The sequence below is a fragment of the Colobus angolensis genome, unplaced genomic scaffold, assembly GCF_000951035.1.
Source record: "Colobus angolensis palliatus isolate OR3802 unplaced genomic scaffold, Cang.pa_1.0 Scaffold146, whole genome shotgun sequence".
NCBI classification, from domain to species: Eukaryota; Metazoa; Chordata; class Mammalia; order Primates; family Cercopithecidae; genus Colobus; species Colobus angolensis.
In genome coordinates this window covers 8139773-8163612 of record NW_012114555.1, presented here as the reverse complement: position 1 = coordinate 8163612, position 23840 = coordinate 8139773, and the positions used below count along the sequence as shown (strand labels likewise).

General features: G+C 38.1%; 1 protein-coding gene across 5 annotated transcripts in view; it reads right to left on the bottom strand.

Moving 5' to 3' along the window:
* KCNIP4 (Kv channel interacting protein 4) overlaps positions 1-23840 on the bottom strand; it is a 1232493-nt gene that overhangs the window by 144526 nt on the left and 1064127 nt on the right. Inside the window, exon 2 of one of the 5 annotated variants that reach the window (XM_011935672.1) lies at positions 11628-11729. The exons of the other annotated variants lie outside the window; for them this stretch is intronic. Coding sequence (XP_011791062.1) covers positions 11628-11729 — 102 coding nt within the window. The remainder of the gene's footprint in view (positions 1-11627; positions 11730-23840) is intronic. 5 annotated transcript variants of the gene reach the window in all.

Sequence of the window (23840 nt, the reverse complement as noted above, 5' to 3'; positions counted from 1 at the left end):
ACCAATTTCTAAGAATTACTTTTCCTGTGGGTTTCCTCTCCTGGGGGCATATCACAGAGCTTCCTGTTCATGGTGGTATTCACCAAAACAAGAAAATAACTAAGTAGCATGGCTGTATTTAACACTCATTCAACACAGACAGTTTCCACATGGTCTTTACATATTCTTCATGTCTTCAAACATTTGCCCACGGATAAACAGTGTCTCTCTTTGAGTTCTTTTTTCCTCTTAGTCCAGGGGCAGCTTGCATGTAAACATCGCATCCAAATAATGATGCCTAAACTCATCTTGATGTGACCAAGCTTTGGCAGTTGTGTGGTAAAACATCATAAAATCTCCCACAACATTATCAAGTGAAAAGCTTTGGCAGTTGTGTGGTAAAACATCATAAAATCTCCCACAACATTATCAAGTGAAAAGAGTTGGAAGTGATTTCAGAGAACTCAGGAAAAATGCTTTGCAAAACAAAGCATGAAAATGTGCTGTCCAGACTCTGCCCCCAACTCTCCCATTAGAGTATAAGATCATGGTGGACTGGATCCATGTCTGGCTTATTCATGGCTGCATCACCGGCACCAAGGTGGTAGTGCCATGCAGTCAGCATTGATAAAAATTTGTCAACTGATTAAACGACCTGGCTTGAATCCCAGCTTTGCCATTTAGTAGCTATGTAATTTAGGACAAGTCACTTAAAACCTCAAGTTTTTAATCTCTTCATCTGCAAACTGGCAATAATAGTGGCACTTGAACAGTAAGTCTGGAGAGTAAGCAGAATAATGTATTAAATAATTTTTCATAGTGCATGGCGCATCATAGCAATGAATCCACATACAGGCTTTCTGTAATGATATGATTTTGACACTGATCCTTCTAACATCTGCTCACCTAAAGCATTAATTTTACACTCTTATTGAAATAAATGTGATTTTTTAAATATCCTTAGGAACACTCAATGAAGAACATATCCACCTCTAAGCACAGTCTGAAAACACTGTAATATGCTATGGGATTGTTTTTCTCCACAGCCTCAGACGAGAATGGTTTGCTGAAAGATAAATAAGGTTTCATACTGTCAGTTCATCTCCAGAACTCATCTTTTGTTCTTCTATTTCTTCTTTTTAATGAAACCTTACGAATAAATATGGACCAATATTTCCGTAAAGAATTGTTGCCTATCACCCTTGGTGCTTCAAAACCCTTGGCAAAAGGCAATTTGAAAGGTAAGAAGGCTAAACTTGAACCCTGCAATCTAAGCAGATAGAAAAACAATGCTCTGTATTTTGTAGACCTGGTGGAGTAGAAAATGCAGGCTCTTTGGAGAATTAGGTTCCCATTTCAGCAGAAACCAGACTCATTGACCAGACTCACATTTAGCCCAAATATTACTTCTTAGGTCAATGAAAATGAAAAATAGCTTGTATAGCTCCTACGAGAGGCTACCTTGGTTACCATCATGAAAGTATTACATAAAACAAAGAAGGCTCTCATTTATCTAACAATCTACACAGTGTTTTGTAAGTAGTCATCATTCCACCCATTGTGACCCAAATGAACAGTAACAAAAGTGGAAAAATCAAGTGGGAAGCAAAAGACTTAATCATATAGGTAACCTGAAAAAAACAAAAGATGCACTAATCAACAACAAAACTTGTTTAAGGCTTGTTTCAAAAATTTGTGTTATTGAAGCATTTAAAGCCAAGATGTCGAAAATAAAACTATCATCTCTCCTTAACTGGCCTTCATGGCCTTCCCTCTATGCACCTTATCTTGATAAATTTCACCATTATCATTTTGGTGGAGTCACTTCATCTCTTTCCTATCTTTCACTCAATCTCACAAATTGTCTTTCAATATTTCCAATTACACACAATTCCACCATGTGTTTCAAATTTATCCTCTCCCTTCCACCATGATTGCCATGTTTAGGACAGTCTAGTGGTAAAGACACTAAGCTTTGGTATTACATCATTGAAGGTAAAATCCCTGCTTTGATGTGTCATAATTGTTAGGTGCTGGGCGAGTGATTTAATTTCCTTGTTTACTTTTCTCTTTTAAGTGGAGATTATAATTGTGCCTTCCTCATAGACTTGCAGTAAATGCTAAGAGTACTTGTTCAGACTTAAAATAGCATTATGCTTAAGTGTTAGCTATTGACACTGTCTTGCATAGACATTTTAAGCAGTTTCCAACTAATTTTCCTGTCTTCTTTCTCTTTCTCTCTCAACAATTTGTCTTCTGACTTATTTTTGGTGTTATATTACCACTGTGAGTTTCAGTTGGTTCATTGTTTCAGAAACCAACATCCCACTAAGTTTGGTAATTAGTTTTGACACCCTGTCTGTCTCTTGTCTTCAGTTATTGTTCTTGATCCTTTGCTAGTCTTTTTTCTAACTTCAAGTTCACATCATGCCTTCTAAAATTTGGCTCATATCTAGCTCCCTCTACTCTTGGCTGACTAGCCATTCCCAAATGCCAGACAAGATGAAAAATCACTCCTCAACTTAAAAACCTCACTTAAAATCCCCATTGCCTCCCTGCAGAGCGAATGCAGCGTACTGCCCAGGAAAGTTTTCAAAATCTGGCCCCAGATCACTTTGCTGGCTGCTTCTCTTTCAGACTTCTTGCCCCTCCTGACTGTCTAAGCTTTGTCTTTTGAAGTACCTAGAATGCTCCTCCTTTTTCTCCCTCTGACGAAATGATTCTTCTCCAAAGGCCCCTGCTGAAAGATTAACTCTCTGTGAAATGCACCTAGGTGAGATTGAATTTCACCTATATCACGACAATAGTTGTGATCATCGTAGCAGCAGGAGAATAACAGCAAAAGCAGTCAACATTTACTGACCCCGTACTAGCCAGTAACTATTCTAAACACTTTACATGCTCATTAATCCTTTGAGCAAACTTACAGATTATTTACCATCATTTCTACCTTACGGATGAGGAAATTGAGGCCCAGAAGGGATAAGTAGCTTAAATAAAGTTTCTATAACTAGTTAGTCACAGAATGAGGATTTGAACCAAATGGGCTAATCCCAGAGTTATCACGTTCAACTTTTTAACTCTAATATCTCTCTAGTTTTGCCTCTCACAGCATTCACAGCACTTTACTTGTATTTGTTGTATCTCAGTGATCTACATATGTGTCTGTTTATTTCAGTACAATGTTAGTCTTCAGATGTAGTGATCTGTGTGTTCCCCTGTGCCCGAAACTATTGCTTTTCAAATAGTGCTCCATAAATGTCTGCCATATTGAAGTGAAATTCATTAAATTTGTCAACAGAAAACAGCTGTCCTGACACTCCTACGTTTACCTTTCCTATACTAAAACCTGTGAATGATTTAATGACGACCTCTAGTAGATACATAATGGACCAGGAAAAACAAAAACCACGATTTTCCATTTTTCACTAAATATCTATGTGACTTTGGGCAAGCCACTTCATCTCTCCTTTTTTAGTTTGGAAGATGGAGATTATAACCCTTGAAATCTGCCATTATCACAGGAGTTTTATTAAAATGAAATGAGATATTCAAAAGAAAGACTTCTAAAACTTGTAAAAGGCCACACACACGTAAGAAACAAATATTCTAATAGGTAAACCATATAGCCAATATGTAAACGATAGGGCCAGCTGGTATTACAGCTGGGTGAAATGGAGTTTCTATGTTTCCCATGTTCTGCCTTCCATGGACAGTGAAAAACCACGAAAGGAGGAAATGTGTGTTAGCTTTGAAACCTCCACCATTTGTCACAGCCAGGAATAATTAATGCCATCTCAATGGCTGCTGCAATGCCAGAGCTGGAAAGAGACTTGGGCACAGTCTCTGCTTCTTACTCATGGATGGTGAGAGGCCCAGAGAGAAGAAAAAAAACTCATTCAAGGGGCTACCACCATCTTCCTGCACAATATGTGCTGCGTATGAGCAGGTAAGTGGAAAAAGATCTAGTCATATTTTTTTGTAAAACTGACCAGAACGTTGAACATAACTAGAGAACTGGTCAAGTACAGAGACTCTGCAGCTCCACTGCTGTGTTCAGTCCCTCCCCCAACTCCCACACCTCTTGCTGGTGATGTGATTCAGGCAAATTAAATAATCCCTCATGCCTCAGTTTCCTATTCTGTAAAATGGGTATAATCGTGTCCATCTTACAGAGTTATTTTTAGGATATAATGAGTTATACTGTACAAGCCACTTAAAACTGTACCAGGCACATAGTAAGTGCTAAATATTTGTTAAATAAATAAAAATCACATCCGAGATTTTGAACACAACACTTTTAGGGCTTAATGAAATTGAATGAACCTTGCTTTCTATTAAGAAATACATGAATATTAAATTTACATTCATGGGTTATGCCTCTGTTCTTCCACAGATTTTCCTGACAACATGCCTAGGTCAGAACCTTTAGCTAAGTTCACCAAGGAGTTAGCATGAGATTAATTAACTATCAGAGGTTAAACATTAAAAAAAAAATCCTGGAGGTTACTGTTGTAGTTTTAATTGGCATCACGTTGGCCGTTCAAGTTGCTTTTTGCAAACAAATCCTCCAACAGCCAAATGCTGATGGTTTCTCTGTCAACAGAAGCATCTAAAAATTCCTATGATCAACGTGCTACCAGGAAAAACAAAACATACCGAAATGTTATGCTATATTTGATGCCAAAAACCTGAAACACAGTTAGGAGATTGTGTTTTGCAGTTTTGCAAGGCAATGTACTGATGGTGGCTTATTGATGAGTGGTCTAGTCTCACAATAACCTTGTCATATTCATGCTCCCATTTCTGCTCAAATCAAAAACAAAAACCCCTGGAATGAAGCTCTAATTTAGTGAATCAATTATTTTGATTGAATGAGGGCACTGAGATAGTACTGGGTAGATGTTCTTATTAGTCAAATTTAGATAAAAATGTGAACGCACACAAATACACAGATAATCACGTGTCGCATGTTTTATCTTTTGTATTCTTTCCTGACCATTATCTAGTAAGTACCTTTTTGTCAAATAATGTCCATTGAATAAGGAACGTGACTACTTTATTCTTTGGTAAAAGAACTGGGGCATAGAGAGATAAAGTGAATTACTCAGAGTTATTCAATGAGGAGATATAACCAGAGACTTGACAGCATTTATTATTTCTTTAAAAAATGTTTGTGTTGACATAAAATATAGTAGCTAGGAATTTCTTGACACTAAGTCATCCATAAAGGAGCTAAATTCCTTAATCCTATAAATAGCTACTCAATATCAATGTACATTCATGAGCCAGTTGTCAGCCTCCAGCCTCCAAGATGTCATGGAATTGGGAAGCAATCTTTTTTATTTTGAGACCGGGTCTCCCTCTGTCACCAGGCTGGAGTGCAGTGGTGTGATCTCTGCTCACTGCAACTTCTGCCCACCGGGTTCAAGTGATTCTCCTGCCTCAGCCTTCCAAATAACTGGGACTGCAGGCGCGGACCACCACGCCCAGCTATTTATTTATTTATTTATTTATTTATTTTTTGTATTTTTAGTAGAGAGAGGGTTTCACTCTGTTGGCCAGGATAGTCTCAATCTCTTGACCTCGTGATCTGTCCACCTCGGCCTCCCAAAGTACTGGGATTATAGGTGTGAGCCACCATGCCCAGCCTGGGAAGAAATCTTATTTTTATTTATTTTTTTTTTTGAGACGGAGTCTTGCTCTGTCGCCCGGGCTGGAGTGCAGTGGCCGGATCTCAGCTCACTGCAAGCTCCGCCTCCCGGGTTCACGCCATTCTCCTGCCTCAGCCTCCCAAGTGGCTTGGATTACAGGCGCCCGCCACCTCGCCCGGCTAGTTTTTTTTGTATTTTTTAGTAGAGACGGGGTTTCACCGTGTTCGCCGTGATCCGCCCGTCTCGGCCTCCCAAAGTGCTGGGATTACAGGCTTGAGCCACCGCGCCCGGCCGAAATCTTATAAGGGGAGTGTGACTCTAAGTCTGACTGACGCTAAATGTGACTGACTCTAAGAATTGTCACTGATCCTGTAGATCACAACACCTGACTCCTAAGATCTACAGACTCGGGAAAACATCTTTCATCATTTAGCCTCCTTCTTTCTGACCTTTGAAGTCTGACCTTTGAGGACAATATTATCTGGACTCCTTGCCCTTCTGGCTTCCCATTGGGTTTGGCCACTGGAGAGGAGGACAAGAGAGAGGTTATGGTACTTATTATTTGGGCTCACTCTTTGGTGAGTTGACAATAGCTGCATTTCTCATCCAAGGACTAGAGCCCTATCTTATTGTTACTGCTAAAGCTATGGCTTTTTCCAGCTTCTGGTAACCAGCAACCTAGAAATGATAACTTTTGCTCTTGCTAACCCTGAATGTTTCACAGCCTTATTGGCTCAAGAAACCCTATACATACCTTTGCAAAGTGTTCCTTCATTCACCTCTCCCCCATTGCCCTATTTAAATATGCCTTTTGTTTCCTTCCTGGACCTTGACTGACATTGAATTGTAGAATTTCAGTGTTGGAAAATACTGGATATGGAGTTGAGTTTCTCATTTCAGATTTTTTCAGAAGCTTTGTGATTTTGAGCAAATAATCTCCCTTCTCTAGTCCTCAGTTTCCTCACATATGAAATAGCCTATATTCCTTATAGTAGGCTATTATTATTACTACTCTTTTTAAAATACTCTGTAAATCACTTAAAATGCAATGACTATTTCTTTAGAAACCATCTAGTCCAGTTGGCTTTCTTGTGTGCCAACCACGTGAAATTGTCTTTCCCTGTCCTTGGATTTTTCCAGTAAGTCTTCTTCTATGAGTATGATGGTCTCATATCTTGCAATCAGACAGTAAGTGTATCGGTATCGCTGGAGTAAGGTTCTTTTGGGTATAGGGTTTTGTTTATTCAACTTCTCAGGTGTGGGATTCTGCTCAAATCATTACAAGCTTTTCAGGCCACAGCTATCTCAATTGTGAAATGGGTAAAACCTACCCTCCTGCAGGCAAAAGGCCAGATCTAATGTTTTCTATTTTTTTTTTTTTTCCAATTTGAAGATTTACATTAGGAAAAACGGCAACTACTGCAGACCTGTAAGAGCTCCCTCAATCAATATCAGAGGTCATCAGTGCACTCAGCCTGCTAAAGTGATGAAGACAGCAGGCTGTGGAGTCAGAATTCTAGCTCTGCCAACTGGGGCATTTGTTTTGTTTCTTAATGCCTCAGTTTTTTAGTCATTCTATGTACCTACCTCAAAAGGTGGTCGGGAACATCAAGTGAGTTCATCCTTGTCATTGATTCATGCTTATGATATTTCCTATACTAAATACTTTGCATCGATTATCTTATTAAGTTCCCATGACAATCCATTTTCTGATAATCGTAATCATCTTTCTTTGTCTGTCTCCAATAAACCATGCCCCTTTCCTCCTTCTAGAACACTCTCTCCAGACCTTCACATTACTGGCTTCCTTTTATTCTAAGGACTTAAAAGACATCTCAATGAAGCTTTCTCTGACCTAGTCAAGATATCTCCCCTGCATACATTCCCTTTGCATCATATCACCACAGGTTTACTTCTGCTATAACACTTATCATGTCCTAAGATAACCTTTGTTTTCTTGTTTATTCTCCCTCTTCCCGCATAAGCTCCAGGAAGGTAGTAAACTGTGTTCTACTCCTCACTAGAAAGTGAGTGTCTAGTATCATACCTGCCCTATATGGTCTCTAAAAATATTGTGGAATGAATGACCAAATAAAGAAATTAAGAGGCAGAGAATTTACGTAAATAAGTTTACAGTGATAAACAGGCATTTTGTTTAGTAAGAGGCACAAGAGGAATTCAGACAGATGCCAGGATGATGCTAAAACCCACAATGGCCCCCTTTGCCTCTTTCAATAGCTCTTGGAAGAGATCATGAAAGTCTGAGCTGGCTCAGAGCTGTAGCACAAGAGACATAAAGGAGAAGTGAAATTAAAAGATATTCAGAGAGTACACTGACCAGAGTTTAGTAGCCATTAAGATGGTGGGTGGGGGATCATTAAGCAGAGAGAGGATTCCAACTTCAGCAGCTGGGCAGCTCTTGATGCCAATGAATGATGTAAGAAGCTCAGAGTGAGTGCTACAGAGTGATAGTGATTAGGATACTACCTCTGGGTGTGCATTCATCTGCATCCTGGGATGAAGGTTCAAAGAGCTGTGGGCAATTGGCTGGCTAGGGGACAGTGGGATAGGCCAAAAATGTGAACAAGACAATTCTTTGTTCAAAGCCCAGGTATTGCTGCCTCTATCCCTGTCTCATTTCTTACCCTGGTCGATGCGATATTAGTGTCAGGTGGAAGACATTCTAAGGCCTAAATTAATTCTCATTAGATCGTATCTATTACTCTTGTTCAACTACCAGTCAAGTGGCTCGATGGGAGAAGGCCATTGGCTATGGCATAGATCCATCACCTCCTGTCTTTGAAGTCATGTGTGTTGATCCCTGGTACCTTTCCAAGACAGTGGTGCTTTTTGATATTTGTCTGACAGTCTTCTCAAACATCAAAGTCAAGATATGTGGTTCAACATGGTAGTTTGGGACTTATAAGTTTTGCCTTTGACATTTTAAAAATGAGAAATACATTTAATTTTCAAACATTTAAGAATGTTTATGGTTCTTCATGCAGAAAATCTTTGTCATATGCTGTTTCTTTTAATGTTTTCATTTGAGGCACAAACACCAGAACTAATAGTTTAAATCTGTATTTAACAAATGACTATAAAAGGTATAAAATTTCCAAGTATTAAGAGTATTATGCCTAAATAACAAAAGAACTCAAGAAAAAATACGTATGCTTTACTGAAAAACATTTGAAAGGCCAACTTGTGGAAAAATTTTGTAATATACATTGGAAAGCTTACATTCTGATAAATCAGTTCTTTTATCCAATAATTCAAAATTTAGGGGAAAGTAATTTTAAAAGCATAGCTATATACACAGAGTCATTTATCATAGTGCTATTTATATTGAAAGTGGGAGGTATAAAGGGGAAAAATTTAAATACCCAAAGCCAGAGAATGGGGTCAAATACAATATACTAGCGCTATGGAATGTAGTCTTATGTTTACCATTAAAAATGATTTTACAAAAAGTTTTAATAGCAGGGTTGATATTTATAAAAGTATGCCATGTAAATGAAATAATAAAAATTTGGTATAGATATGATATCATCAGTACATATACATTGGTGGTAAAAAAGATATTACTAGTTATTTGTAGTTACTTCAAGGTAGCAGATTGTGTGTGTGTGCTGTGCATGTGTGTGTGGGCTCTTATCTTTCTTTGCACTTTTCACATTGACTGTCCTGAACATGAGAGACTTTTGCAAACATGATAAATAAACCATTCACCTTTCCAACCCTGGAGGAGAAGGCAAAAGATGAAGAGGAGAAGGCAGGAGTCTTATGGAGTCCACAAATCATGAGCTAAGTCTAGCGTCGGTTCAGTAGCAGCCAGTTCTATATATTCCCATTAGTATTTAAAGTCATTCTGATCTTTTTTTAGTATTTTCTATTTTTTTTCCTCTCAACACATCCTTTTCCCTCACAGTTCATTGAAAATTGCATTGTATCCTCCGTGAACATTTATTTGGGGGCATGGCTTTATCAGACGCTGGTGCACGAAGAGTGCTAACAAGACATGACAATTTTCTGCTTCTCTATGTGAATAGAGAGATCCATTTGAAAGTTACATTTTACCTGTCTACATGGTACCAATGACTATATTTTCAGCAAATATCTGATAAATTGGCAATTTTGATTCCAACCTGAAAGGAGAAAAGTGATGGCTCTAATAACCAACAATCTCTGACAAATAGTGGCAATAAAAGCACCTGCAGCTTCAATATCATGTAGGATTAGGGCTCTGGCATTTTTCTAGATTATGGTCTTCCAGGTTGCTGATGATGTTATATTTCATTTGTGAGATGGTGTGCACGTGTGTGCAATGAAAGAAAAAAAAATCAGGGCAATGTATCTAAACTATAATTTTAATTTTTGTATGTGCATGGGATTATTACTAATAAAAGTTATTTAGTTCTGCCTCCTCTCCCTACAGAATATAATGTAAGCTCTGATAGAAGAGCTTTTTTTGTTTTGGTTTGGTTTTTAATCTGTTTTATTCACTGCTGCATCTCCCAGCACAAGAAGCAGGCAGTGACATATAATAAATATTTGTTGAATGAATAAGTGAATTAATTAAATCTTATTATGATGATATATCACCTTTGGTCAGTGCCATTGACACAAATTGCTCTGGCACTTTTCATTGAATGTATCATGTTGTTTGTGGTTCTTTCTATATTTTCTCATTTGTGTTGTGGAGACCCATGACATTTTAGGGCATTCATATTTTTAAATCACTGATTGAATCCATGAGTTCCTACAAAATGTTGTAGCATTATAAAAAGAGAGTAGGTGGAGATGTGGGTTATAGCCCCAATACCTAGGGAATTCCACCTAGATTTTTAATGTTCCATTTTCTCACTAGCAAAGAATACCACCTTCTCTGATTCGAAGAGTTGTTTGATGCTTGAAAAAAATTGTGTATAAAGAATGTTTGTACACAGAGAATATTTGTGAATGTATATTCTAAGTTATATAGCATCTTTATAAAATAAATTGAGGACTTCCCTTAGATATCCTCTATTTTCTACTCTTTAAGAATGCCACAAATTTGGAGAGAAAGAGAAGATGGAGAATGTGATGGTTAGCCTTACCTGTCAAGTTGGCTAGCCTACAGTACACAGTTATTTAATCAAACCCTAATCTAAGTGTTGCTGTGAAGGTATTTTGTCGATATGCTTAACATCTATAATCAGTTGACTTTAAGTTAAGCATAGATTATCCTGAATAATGTAGGTGCGCCTCATCTAATCAGTTGAGGCTTCCTAAAGAAATCCTTCCTGAGCTTCCGGCTGCCAGCATATTCTATGAATTTCAGACATGCCAGCCCCCATAATGGTGTGAGCCAATTCCTTCAAATAAATCTCTTTACATATGTTTGCATATACGCATATGTACGTGTGTGTATATGCATGTGTACGTATGTATATTATATGTATATGTTTATGTGTATGCACGTGAGTATGTGTTGGTTCTGTTTTTCTGCAGAATCTTGACTGATACAGGGACAGAATGAGCAAAGAAGAAAAGTCACATTTATTTAAATGTTTGACCCTTTGTAATATTTTTTCTAATCTAGTGATATTTCTGAATTTTGGCAGTGTCTAAATTATAGACCCAGTGGATGAGAGTCAAACAATGTACGAGGTAATATGGTTAAAGTGTTCAGCTGCTCTGCTAACAAGGCAAACGAAAGGAATTCCTACAGTTACTTGAGTCTAGTCCCCATCCCTCACATCAAACAAAAATGTCCCAGTGTTTTGCAGGACAGACTCCTGTCACTAAGACTGTGCTGTCAGTCTGCCAAATGGAAAATGACTCCTAATAGCCCAAATATTCTCCTGGGTATTTAGGGAGACATGAATGCATCAATAGAGTTGCTTTTGTAGAATATATTGATTCTTTGTAGAAGCAGAGAACTGCAATGCATGCAGACCTAAAGAAACAAAACGAGAATTTCAGAGGGAAAAAAAACCAAAAAAACAAACTTGCTTTGAATAGCAGGAGACGACGTTTTGGCAGCTGAGCAGGGCAAGAGCTTCAGGAGCCGCTCTTTAATGCTGCGCTTGGTGCTGTTCTGAGCGTAGAGGAAACCTAGAAGATACAGGATCAGTTCTGTTAATGCTGTCTGCAGAAAGAAACGGGACGTGCTGCGGGGTCTATCAGAGAAGCCAGGCAGGAAGGATCAGGGATGCAGCCATCCACTCAGGCAATCACAGGCAGTGGGTTGGGACCCCAGAAGGAAAAAAAAGAAAGTTTGTTTTCTTCTCATTTCGTTTTGTTTTTATTTCTAAATATTCTGTTGAAGATAATGATGAACAAGTGAAAGCAGAATCACAAAATGTATCTATTGAATGGCAAAAGATTAAAAAAACCCACCAAAAAAAAAATCTGGTTGATTTTTTTTTTTTTGGCCCTTAGATCAGGGATAAAACAAGTGTCACTAGAAGAGGTAACTGGACTGAAATTTCAATATTCAAACCAGCACTAAGGGCTCATGACAATTTTCTGTTATTGCTCCCCATCTTTGATTATAGCAGAGATAGATACTTCACATCAGGCATTCACACCACAGTCACCTGTTAGTACCTTTGCCTTCCTGAAAATGAGAAAACAAATGTCCTTAATATGCAGCTTCATTAGCATATACTGATATGGCCAGAGATGTGGCAATCTTTCCCATTTTCTACATGTGGACACTAATGAACAGAACTTTTTCAAACACAGTAATTCTGGAAGAAGCAAGGCAAGCTTGTCAAACATTAACTCAGAAATAGACAGAGCAGTATGTGTGACAGCAGATACCTGGAGAGGACTCAAGAAAAATCAAAAGCGGCTGGACGGGTGAGCTTGCAAACTGCTGAAACAACTTTTGATGTCAGGAGCCAACTATCCAAGTTAGCATCAATTTACCCACCCTGAGGTCTCAGACGGTTGGATGTCATGTTAATAGGTAACTAGCCTCCCCCAGCATGGAAGGCGTCAAATATAAAGCATCAGCACCGAAACCAATTTAAATCGAGGTTCTACCATCTTTATAACATGAATCTGGCAAATGTATGACTTGTTCCTTTTCTAATTCTTATCTTGGAATTATAAAAGTCCTGACCACAAGCCTTCTGATTTAGTTTCCTTTCAGCCTGTTGTACCCACTAACAGTGTCCACGGGCTAAAACTCTTGTGTGTGTGTAGAGTGGGATGACAAAATGAAGTAGTAAATACACACTTTAAATAAGATCATTCCTCTGATTAAAAGCCCTCTAAAAGCTTCATGTTATTTTTCTATCAAGGATGCCAAGTATGATCTGGCCCTGCCTGAGTCTCTGACAGCATTTGCAGCCACTCTCCCTGTTGTCTGGGCCATTCACTATTGGCCACACCACCCTTCTTGCTAGAACTCACAAAGCAGGCCCTCCTCTGGTCTTAACACCTATGTGGTATGAAATGTCTTGTTCAACTGCCAGTTGAGGGTCTGGCACGTAACAGAAGGTCAATAAATTTCTGGCAAATGAGTAAAATAAATTCACTTTGGGTGTCTAAAGAAGACTTGATTCATTTCCTAGATTAATATCTAAGTAAGCTTTCCTTTAATTTTCCTTTAAGTTCTGGGATACATGTGCAGAACGTGCAGGTTTGTTACATAGACATACATGTGCCATGGTGGTTTGCTGCACCTATCAAGGCGTCATCTAGGTTTTAAGCTCCACATGTGTGTGTCGAGTCGGGTGACAAAAATGTTATAAATGTCCTTAATATCTCCCTACCCTTGACCCCCACCTCTGACAGGCCCCTCTGTGTGATGTTCCCCTTCTTTTAAACTTGTAAAATACATCTGGTTTACATAAAACACACCGTATATTTTGCTTCTGTTTTCCATTTCTGGAAGGATGCAGCCATCTAACTACCCTCTCCTTTGTAAACTCCTCTAGGACATGAGGGTCTTACTTTAGCTTACTTTAGCTCCCCACACAGGCATTCTGCTCCTCCCCTTTAGGCCATTTCAAACCTCCGTGCCAGGGTATGTGCTGTTCCCTCAGTCTTGTCAGCTGTTCACCAATTCTCAACTTCTGTGCTGTCTTTTTTTTTTTTTTTTGAAACAGAGTCTCACTCTGTTGGCCAGGCCAGAGTGCAGTGGCACGATCTCAGTTCACTGCAGCCTCCAGGTTCAAGCAATTCTCTTGCCTCAGCCTCATGAGTAGCTGGGATTACAGGAGCATGCCACAATGACTGGCTAATTTTTGCATTTTTAGTAGAGACAGGCTGGTTTCAAACTCCTGACCTCCAGTGATCCACCCATCTTGGCCTGCCAAAGTGCCAGGTTTACAGGCATGAGCTACCGTGCCCAGCCCCATGAGGCCTTACAACTCAGTTCAAACACACCTTCCTCTGGCCAACTTTCCCTCTTGTGTCTCCAACTTGCCTAAGAGAAGAAAGACCTCCTCCCTCTCCTGCTTCCCAAGCTAACTTTAGGAGAAATTTAGCTTATAGTTTAAATGATAATAGCCCTTCCCCAAAACTAAACTGCCTTTGTAAAGCTAATGAAAGACCACCAGGTTAGGAGGATGAGAGGAGCCTGAATTCTGCTAAGGTGTAGCCATAAGCTATTACCAGCCGTTATTCTCGAGGTCATGAGATTCATAACTTCCCCAATTACTCCTGCAGATAACATCACTATTGTAGAATCTAAGATTGGCTTTTTGAGATGTCTTTTCAGGTTTTTGCATTTCCGACAGTGAACAGCTTCACCCAGACCTGCCAACCAGTCCTGTGACCCCACCCAGACACCAACTCAGAATGAGGACCATTTTCCATACCCCTAGGATTGCATCCCCAACCAATCGGCAGCACACTTTCCGTTGTCCACCAACTATCCTTGAAAAACCCTGGCCTCTGAATTTTCAAGGAGGCTGATTTGAGGAATTAAAAGCTCTGGGTCTCTGGCTCAGCCGGCTCGGTATGAATTAAACTTTTTATTGCAATTTATTTGTCTTCATAAATCAGCTCTATCTGGGCAGCAGGCAAAATGAACCCAATGGGCAGGTTACACTATCAACTTCAAAAAGTTAGGATCAGATGAAATAATATATAAAGCATTTAGCACAGTGACAGCCACATAATGCAGTCCAAACAAATATTAGATACTCATTTTGTTTCACTTCTTTGAGTATACCATATTCCTGACTGTCTCAGATCCTTTTCACATGCTATTATCTGTATCTAAACTTTTACTTTACTTTCTCTCCATCTAGTTAATGCCTGTTCATCCCTGAGATTTCAGTTCAACGATCACTTTTGAGGGAAACCTTATAGGGCAAACCAAGCTAGATTATGAACAGTTACTATAGATGCCCATAGTTTTCTATGTTTCTCCTTCATAGCAAGTATAATTAAAACAATTCATGATACAATTACATATTTAACATGTCTTCCCTACTGAAATGGAAGATGGAAGATGTCTACTTCTAGCCTTTACAGAATAAATGTTATTGGATATTCTTTTATTATTATTATTATACTTTAACTTCTAGGGTACATGTGCACAATGTGCAGGTTTGTTGCATATGTATACATGTGCCATGTTGGTGTGCTGCACCCATTAACTCGTCATTAACATTAGGTATATCTCCTAATGCTATCCCTCCCCGCTACCCCCTCCCAACAATAGGCCCCAGTGTGTGATGTTCCCCTTCATGTGTCCAAGTGATCTCATTGTTCAATTCCCACCTATGAGTGAGAACATGTGGTGTTTGGTTTTCTGTTCTTGCGACAGATTACTGAGAATGATGGTTTCCAGCTGCATCCATGTCCCTACAAAGGACATGAACTCATCCTTTTTTTATAGCTGCATAGTATTCCATGGTGTATATGTGCCACATCTTCTTAATCCAATCTGTCACTGATGGATATTTGGGTTGATTCCAAGTCTTTGCTATTGTGAATAGTGCTGCAATAAACATACGTGTGCATGTGTCTTTATAGCAGCATGATTTATAATCCTTTGGATATATACCCAGTAATGGGATGGCTGGGTCAAATGGTATTTCCAGTTCTAGATCCTTGAGGAATCGCCACACTGTTATTGGATATTCTATACCTTGTAAGGAAATATATAACTGGACAAGCTACATGAGGCAACTCTGTCCAAGAATCGAACAATAAGCAATGTAAAACTGTGATGCTTGAGAGAAGAAAAACCCCAGACATGTGCTTCACAAATGCCCTGGCTCTCCCTGCCTCGTGACATGTTCCTTCCATAGTTCAGGGTGGTGGAGCTCACAGTCACTGAGCTGAAGTGGCAGAGATTAGAGTTCCAGGTTCCTGAAGTGGCTGGAATTTGTAGGCCAGGGCAAAGAGAGAATTGATGTATGTGTGTGTATTCTGCGGGTAGCTGGTGGGTGGGAAATTTGTGTGAAATTAAATGTGGGTTATTGACTAAGGGCTGGGATATGCATGCTCAGGGTAAGGCTTTATAATGCTTAGCAGGCAGGCCTGAGAATGGAATGAAATAACACAAGCCATGTAGAGCTGGAATGCTGCAAGGTGTTGGAGTTCTAGCCCTGCCACCCTTCCAAAAAAACCTTCACTGAGCACCTCTGGCATTGCCCTGAGAACTCAGAAAAACCATTTTGGGAGTAAGGATAATTTCCTAGAGTAAGGGCCACAGTGTATCACTGAAGTAATCACTAAAGTTGACCAATCCTATCAAAGAATAGGTCTAAAGCTAGAAAGACCAAAAAGAGCTGCCAAACTGTGGAATGCTTCTAAACAATATTCAATATATTTTAAAGAAAGGCAACATGATCCAAACTCCTTACAATGTATCCTAATAACATCTCTTGAACTATAAAAAAAATTACTAGACATGTGAGAAAGCAGAACAAATGTGACTCATAATCAGGAAAAAAGAGGAGTCAATAAAAACAGACATTAGATAGCACAGATGTTGTAATTTGTAAGAAATGATGTTAAAGATAGTTATAATAAGTAGAGAAATAAAAAAATTCAGAAGAGAAATTAAACTACAAAAGGGAACTAAATGAAAATTTCATAAATAAAAAGAAAATTCTAAAAGGAAAACTTCATTAGATGGACTTAACAGCAGACTGAGAACTACTGAAGAAAGGATTATGAGCTTGAATAGAGATGAAAAGGAAGAAATCTGAATAATAGAAAAAGATTTAAAAATAAAGAGATCTTTACTCATCTGTGCATCATATCAAGAAGTACAACATAGGTATAAAGAACATAATGACAGGTGAGATAAAATTTTGAAGCAATAATGACCAAAATATTCCACATACGTTTTAAAACACAAATGAAACCTGTTGAACCAAAGGAAGATAAATAAAAGAAGAATCACACATAGCTGTAGGCAAAATGCTGAAAGTCAAAAATGAAAAAAGGCTTTAAAAAGAAAAGAGAAGAAAAGGACCCGTACATACAGGGGTTATATAATGTAAGAATAATTTTTCATCAAATACACCAGAAAACAGTGGAATAGAATCCTTAAAGTTCTCAGGGGAATACAGAGACTATCAACCCAGAATTTTATGTATGTTTTTGAGAATGAAGTTGAAATGAAGATATTTTTAGATAAAACAAACCTGTGATAATTCATAGCTAAAAGCCTTGCATTCCAAGAAATGCTAAAGGAATGTCCTCAGGCCAAGGTTAAATGGCGTAATATGGAAACTTGACTGTATAGGTAGAAATAGCACAGGAAATTGAAAATATGTGAATAAATATACTGTCCTGTTTTCCTTTCCTACTTTGTGTAAAACAGCAAAAAAGTATTGTGGAGTTTATTACATTTGTAGATGTAAAATTTCTGACAATAACATGAAGATTGGGGGATGATCAATGGAATTTTAATGCACGATGCTTACATTTTACATGAAGTGGTACCATATGAACTCAAAATAGTCTATATTAAATGAAGGAGACATGCTGAAATCTCTAGATACAAGGGAAACAATAAAAAATAATATAAGAAGTATAGTCAAAACTCCAGTAGAGGAATTAAAATGGAATACATAAAATATTTAACTAATTTAAAAGAAAGCCAGGGCAGAGGAATAGAGGGGCAAAAAGTAGATGGGATGAGTAGAAAATGCATAAGATAGTAAATGTATACCCCACCATATAATTAAATCAGAAATTGTATTTTTTTATTCATTACTGAATTCCCAGTATGTTGCACAGTGCTTACTACATAAAACGTTCAATCACTATCTACTGAACGCATGAAATCAGACTATATATCTTATATGACTGTCTCAGTATGTGCAGATTTGCTACTTGTAATTAGCAGATGCATTTAGAATTTACATCTATGCTTCCTCACGGTGTGTGAAGCCATCCCCTAAATAGACAGCTGTGTGTGAAGGCACTCCACGAAGGATGATACCGACAGAATGAGGGGGTGAGTTCCCCGGTCAATCATACTAAAAGAAAATTGATGGTGAAGGTGAATCAATCTCCAAACTGCCTTAGTATGTAGGACATTTACCCTCACAGAGACTAACCACTCTTTGTTTTTATTAATTTATTAAGTTAATATTTATTGCCACCTACAACGATTCGTATCTTAAATTAATTGGCTACATAAACCACTGAACCTAATGAGAGGATTCAAAATTAAGTCAAAATAATTCTAGTTTACCTCAAAATCCTTCTCTTTCCCCAAATTAAGTGCCTGGCTAGGTGTCATAAATTACATATTCCTTTTGGTTTTTTTTTAAAGGTTACATGTTCAAGAGTGTAAAAATAAGATGTTCTGTCTAAAGGCTAGAGTGCCTGGTTTGTAAATGCATCTGTTAAATGCTGTATTTGCTCCCACAGCTTGCTATAGAATGTTACTTAATACGATATCACACTTATTACAATTTTTACTATAGGAGTGTAATAGGTAAAATTAATCTCTATTTTAGTGGGCTCATGTTTAGTCTTTCAGCATCCTTTAAATTGGTGTGAATTTTTTTTGTCATGACTTGAAAGCAAGGATAGAGAAACATTTTAGAGATATCCACGTTTTTTTCCCCTTCCAGAACTTGTGAGTATAATCATATTTGCTTTATATTTATAGTCATGAACTCCTAAGCTGGCAGCTACAACCAAGAACCAAAAAATGGTGCATTCTGCTTCTTGTAATTCATCTCTGCTAATCAATTATAAGAAGCAAGGAAAATTAGGGAAAATATTTTATTTGGACGGTTGCTATAAACAAGGGACTATAATTCTTATACATTATTTTTTATCTTTGCTGTTTCTTTGAGCAGTCTAATGCACCACACAATTATTTAAGGTATTTGTTTTCTATAAGAATTGTTTTAATTGTTTTCTATAAGAATTGTTTTAAAAGTATTCTTGTTACCAGAGTAGTTGTATTATATTTCAAATTGTAAGATGATTTTTAAAAGCCTGAGTACTGACCTAAGATGCAATTATATGAACTCTGCTCTGGAGGGTGGGGAGGGTGTCAGTGGAAGTTGTAAGAATTTTATTTTTTTGTGCCATCAAATATAGGTAAAAATAATTGTGCAGTTCTGCTGTTTAAATAGGAACTATTGGCCTCCTTGGTCCTGAATGGAAGGGCTGATATTTTAAGTTGATTATTTTATTGTAAATTAGTCCAACCTAATTCGTTTTAATTTGGTTGAATGTTTTTCTTGTTAAATGATGTTTAAAAAACAAAAACTGGAAGTTCAAAAAAAAAATAACAAAATTAAGTCAACTCCTGTATCTCTTCATCTAGAGGTCAAACCAAACTACTAGTATACCAACATAACACTTTAAAGACCATAAAACAAAGCAATACAAAAAGAGATGAAAAATTAATTACTTTTCATCTCATAAATATTTACTTGTCCAAAAAGCATTCTTTATAACATATATATTATAAGCATTATAAATGATGTTCTTTGTAGAATTATAAATATACCGTGGTTACATAGAAAAAAAATCCCTGCTGTCCAAAATCTAACCATCTACATCTATTACAATACCTATGACACTGCAGAATTTATTTGTCAGTTTCTGTCACTAAATCCCGAATTCCTTGAGGGAGGGATTCTGTTTGTTGATGAATTAACTCATTTAAAAGCATTTGTTGAATGCTAACTATGTGCTAGGAACTATCTCAGATGCTGGCAATAACGTACTGAATGAGCCAGCCAAAAAACTTCTATTTTAGCAAACCTTACACTATGGTTAGGAAGGAAAAAATAACAAAATAAATAGCAAATTATAAAGCATGTCAGATGGAAAGCAGGGATAGGGCCTAGAGACGTCTGTTGGTGGATACGGGTAAGAAAGAGGATGGGGAAAGACATATTTTTAAATATGGTGGCCAGGGAAGGTTGCATTGGAGATATTTTGCACAAAAATACCTATAGAAGATGAAAAGGTGTCTTATCCTATTTCGATTATTAACAATAACACAATGTATTACATATATTAGGTACTAATATATATTTGTTGAGTGATCCATATCACTTTAATTTAAAGTTAATATTTATTGCTACCTACAATGGGCAGATTAATATCTTAAATTAGTTGGCTACATAAACCACTCAGCTCAAAGATCATTCAAACTTAAGTCAACTCCCATATCTCTGCATCTAGAAATCAAACCAAACTACTAGTATACCAGTACTTCAAAGACGATAAAATGAAGCAATACAAAAAGAGAATAAAAAGTAAGTGTGTAAATACATGCTCAAACTAAATGAAAACGTATTCGTTTTTATCAATTGGAAAGGTTTTATCTTACAATGCCTGATGTTACTGAAAACACATCAGCCCATCGTCATCTTAATTGCTCCATTTTTCTGGTCATGCAGACCTCAATAGTGGTGTATGCAAGTGGTCATTCTTCACTGGCTGCTTTTTCTGTTACACAAGAAATGCCATCACATGTCAATGTCATGTGTCAGTGCTGAGCGATGGGCCATGAATTATGAATTCAACAAGTACTGACAGTGGCAATAAAAGTGGTAATTTCACCATAATGAGAATTATTCTTATCTTCCTCCTTTTTGCGGTACAGCAGATAGCAAAAATTTCTATTTCCCATGGGTTGACTTGGAAATAATGGCTCGTACTCCATTAATTCACAGTCCTGATCAGCTTCTATTTTGTGCTTTTGAAACACAGACAATGTTTTTCTTTGGAGATTTTAAGCCTGTGGAAGTCTGGTGGAAGAAAATGGCAAATAATGCTTCCACAGATCTGGTGTCTTCCCATGAATCAATAACTACGACAAAAATCGGGCTGAGCAAGGTGGCTCATGCCTGTAATCCTAGCACTTTGGGAGGCCGAGGCGGACTGATCACATGGTTAGGAGATCGAGACCATCCTGGCCAACATGTTAAAACTGCGTCTCTACTAAAAATACAAAAATTAGCCAGGCATGGTGGTGGATGCCCATAGTCCCAGCTACTCAGGAGGTTGAGGAAGGAGGATTGCTTGAACCCGGGAGGTGGAGGTTGCAGTAAGCAGAGATTGTGCCACAGCACTGTAGCCTGGAGATAGAGTGACACTCCGTCTCAAAAAACAAAACAAAACCAAAATCACCAGGAGTTTCTGGGGTACTGTGATCCCATCTGTGTTCTTCTTTGAACCAGTGACAAGCTGATTCATTACCAGTGTCATGCATGCTGGGAATAGGGAGTATATTTTTTTAGTAGTTGCAAATGTGAACTTATTCATTAGGTTCGGGCAAAAGTAATTGTGATTTTTACCATTGAAAATAATGGCAAAAACCGCAATTACTTTTGCCCCAACCTAATACTATGATGCCTATTTTTATTTTTATTTTTATTTTTAATTTTTTTGAGACGGAGTCTTGCTCTCTCGCCCAGGCTGGAGTGCAGTGGCCGGACCTCAGCTCACTGCAAGCTCCACCTCCTGGGTTTACGCCATTCTCCTGCCTCAGCCTCCCGAGTAGCTGGGTCTACAGGCGCCCGCCACCTCGCCCGGCTAGTTTTTTGTATTTTCTAGTAGAGACGGGGTTTCACTGTGTTAGCCAGGATGGTCTCGATCTCCTGACCTCGTGATCCGCCCGTCTCGGCCTCCCAAAGTGCTGGGATTACAGGCTTGAGCCACTGCACCCGGCCTGATGCCTATTTTTAAAGTGGACTTACAGTTCATAAATACTAGCATGACTACACACACAAACAGATACACTCAGAATTCATTTAGTATTTTCAAATTCATTCCTGAAAATACAAGGCCCCAGATAACTTGGGGTTCATATGCTGGTAACAATTCTTGCAGAAAATTGCTGCCCAACCATGCAGTTGTTATTGGATCTTGTAGTCAGTCCCAAATCATTCACTTTTAAGAAAAGTAGCAACATTGTTCGTGACTGAATATGAGGAAAATACTTACATTTCATTTTGTAACTTTCTGAACTTGGGAGGCAGAAGATGACCTTCTTAATTGACCTATTTTGTTATGCTTGATTATAAAATAATTAGTTTGTCTATCGGTTCAAAAGAAGGCAGCTAGAAGGTGCTTGAATTTGCTGAAAACAATCTACTGATGCCAAATGCAAATGGAGTGAATTTGACTCTACTTAGAGTGGCTACCTGTTTCTCATAAAATGAATGCTACTCTCTCTGCCAGCCTTTCCAACTCGCTGTCTCTGTCTCTGTCTCACTCTTTCTTAGTCTTTGTGCCATTGCTTTTATCTTTGTCTCTCTGTCTCCCTCTTCTTCTCTGTCCCTGAGTTTCTCTGGCTTGATGTCTCTCTCTGTCTCACTGTTCTACATCTCTGTTTGTGTCTCTCCTTTCTCTTTTTCTGCCCTGTTTCTGTCTGTCTCTACCCCAATTCAGTCTCTCTCTCAATCAAGGCAGGGTCCTATTTAATCTTCTTTAACTTGGTGTTGACTGTGTCCTTCACAAAACATTTAGAGAAGAATTTTGGTCAGCCGAGTGCAGAATAATATTGCATGTTAACTGAGGCAGATGTTAGCAAACAACTGGAAGGTCAAAAGCGGTCATGCTTTCTAAAGCCACTACTAAGTGTGTTTGTTTATATCACCTCTCTGCTCTACTGGCCGAACTAGCCAGAGAATACTAGCAGAAATCAACATGGAAAAGGCATCAATTTTCCTTGGGATCTTTTAAGATTGATCATTGAACCCCAATTTTCCCTTGCTCCTCTGAACAAATTGCCAAAACTACTTCTACAGGGCTATCCTTTGTGTGGGGTTTGGAAATTATCTGGAGTTCCTTATAAATAGGGTGACAAGACCTCTTAGTTTGTCCAGGACACTGCCAGTTTATGAGAGTTGTCCTAACATCCCATAGTTTGCACCCCCTTTTCATGTTCAAAAATGCTCTTATTTAAATGGTAAATTATATGGTCATGCAATATTAGCAACCGGTATGGTCTGTTCCACAAACTAAGGTACAGTCATTGACTAAGTGAATACTTCATTGCACTGTCAACAATGTAAATAATGCAATTTCATTTTTAAAAATGGTGTTTTGAAAATAGCTAATAGAGAAGGTGAAATAGGAAACTAAAAATGTTTTTGCAAGCACATTAAAGCTAACATTTATGATTGAAAGATTCAGAACTTTAGGGTTCAGGAGAAGTCATTTGAATCTAAGTGTTGCCACTTTTTGTTTGTAAGACTTTGAAAAGTAACAACATCACCGAGCCTCTGCTTTTTTTGTTTGTTTTGAGACAGAATCTTGCTCTTTCGCCCAGGCTGGAGTGCAGCAGCTTGATCACAGCTTACCGCATCCTCGAACTCCTGGGTTCAAGTGATCCTCCTGCTTCAGCCTCCCAAGTAGCTGAGACTACAGGCACACACCACCATGCCCCAGGTTTTTTTTTTTTTTTTTTTTTTTTTTGTAGAAATGGGGTCTTGTGATGTTGCCCAGGCTGGTCTTAAACTCCTGAGCTCAAACAGTTCTCCCCACTCAGCTTCCCAAAGTGCTGGGATTACATGTGTGACCCACCTCACCCAGACACCTTGCCTTTTTTATCTCACCTGTATATGAGGTAAGCACCCAAAACAAAAGGGAAATCATCAAAAATGACAGCAGTATCTTTTTGAATATAACCTAAACCTAATGTACTATTACTTTTCCTCAAGCTAACACAAATAACCCATATTTATTTTTATATTTTTTAATTGAGGTTTTATTTATTTATTTATTTAGTATTATTATTATTTGTGTGTGTGTGTG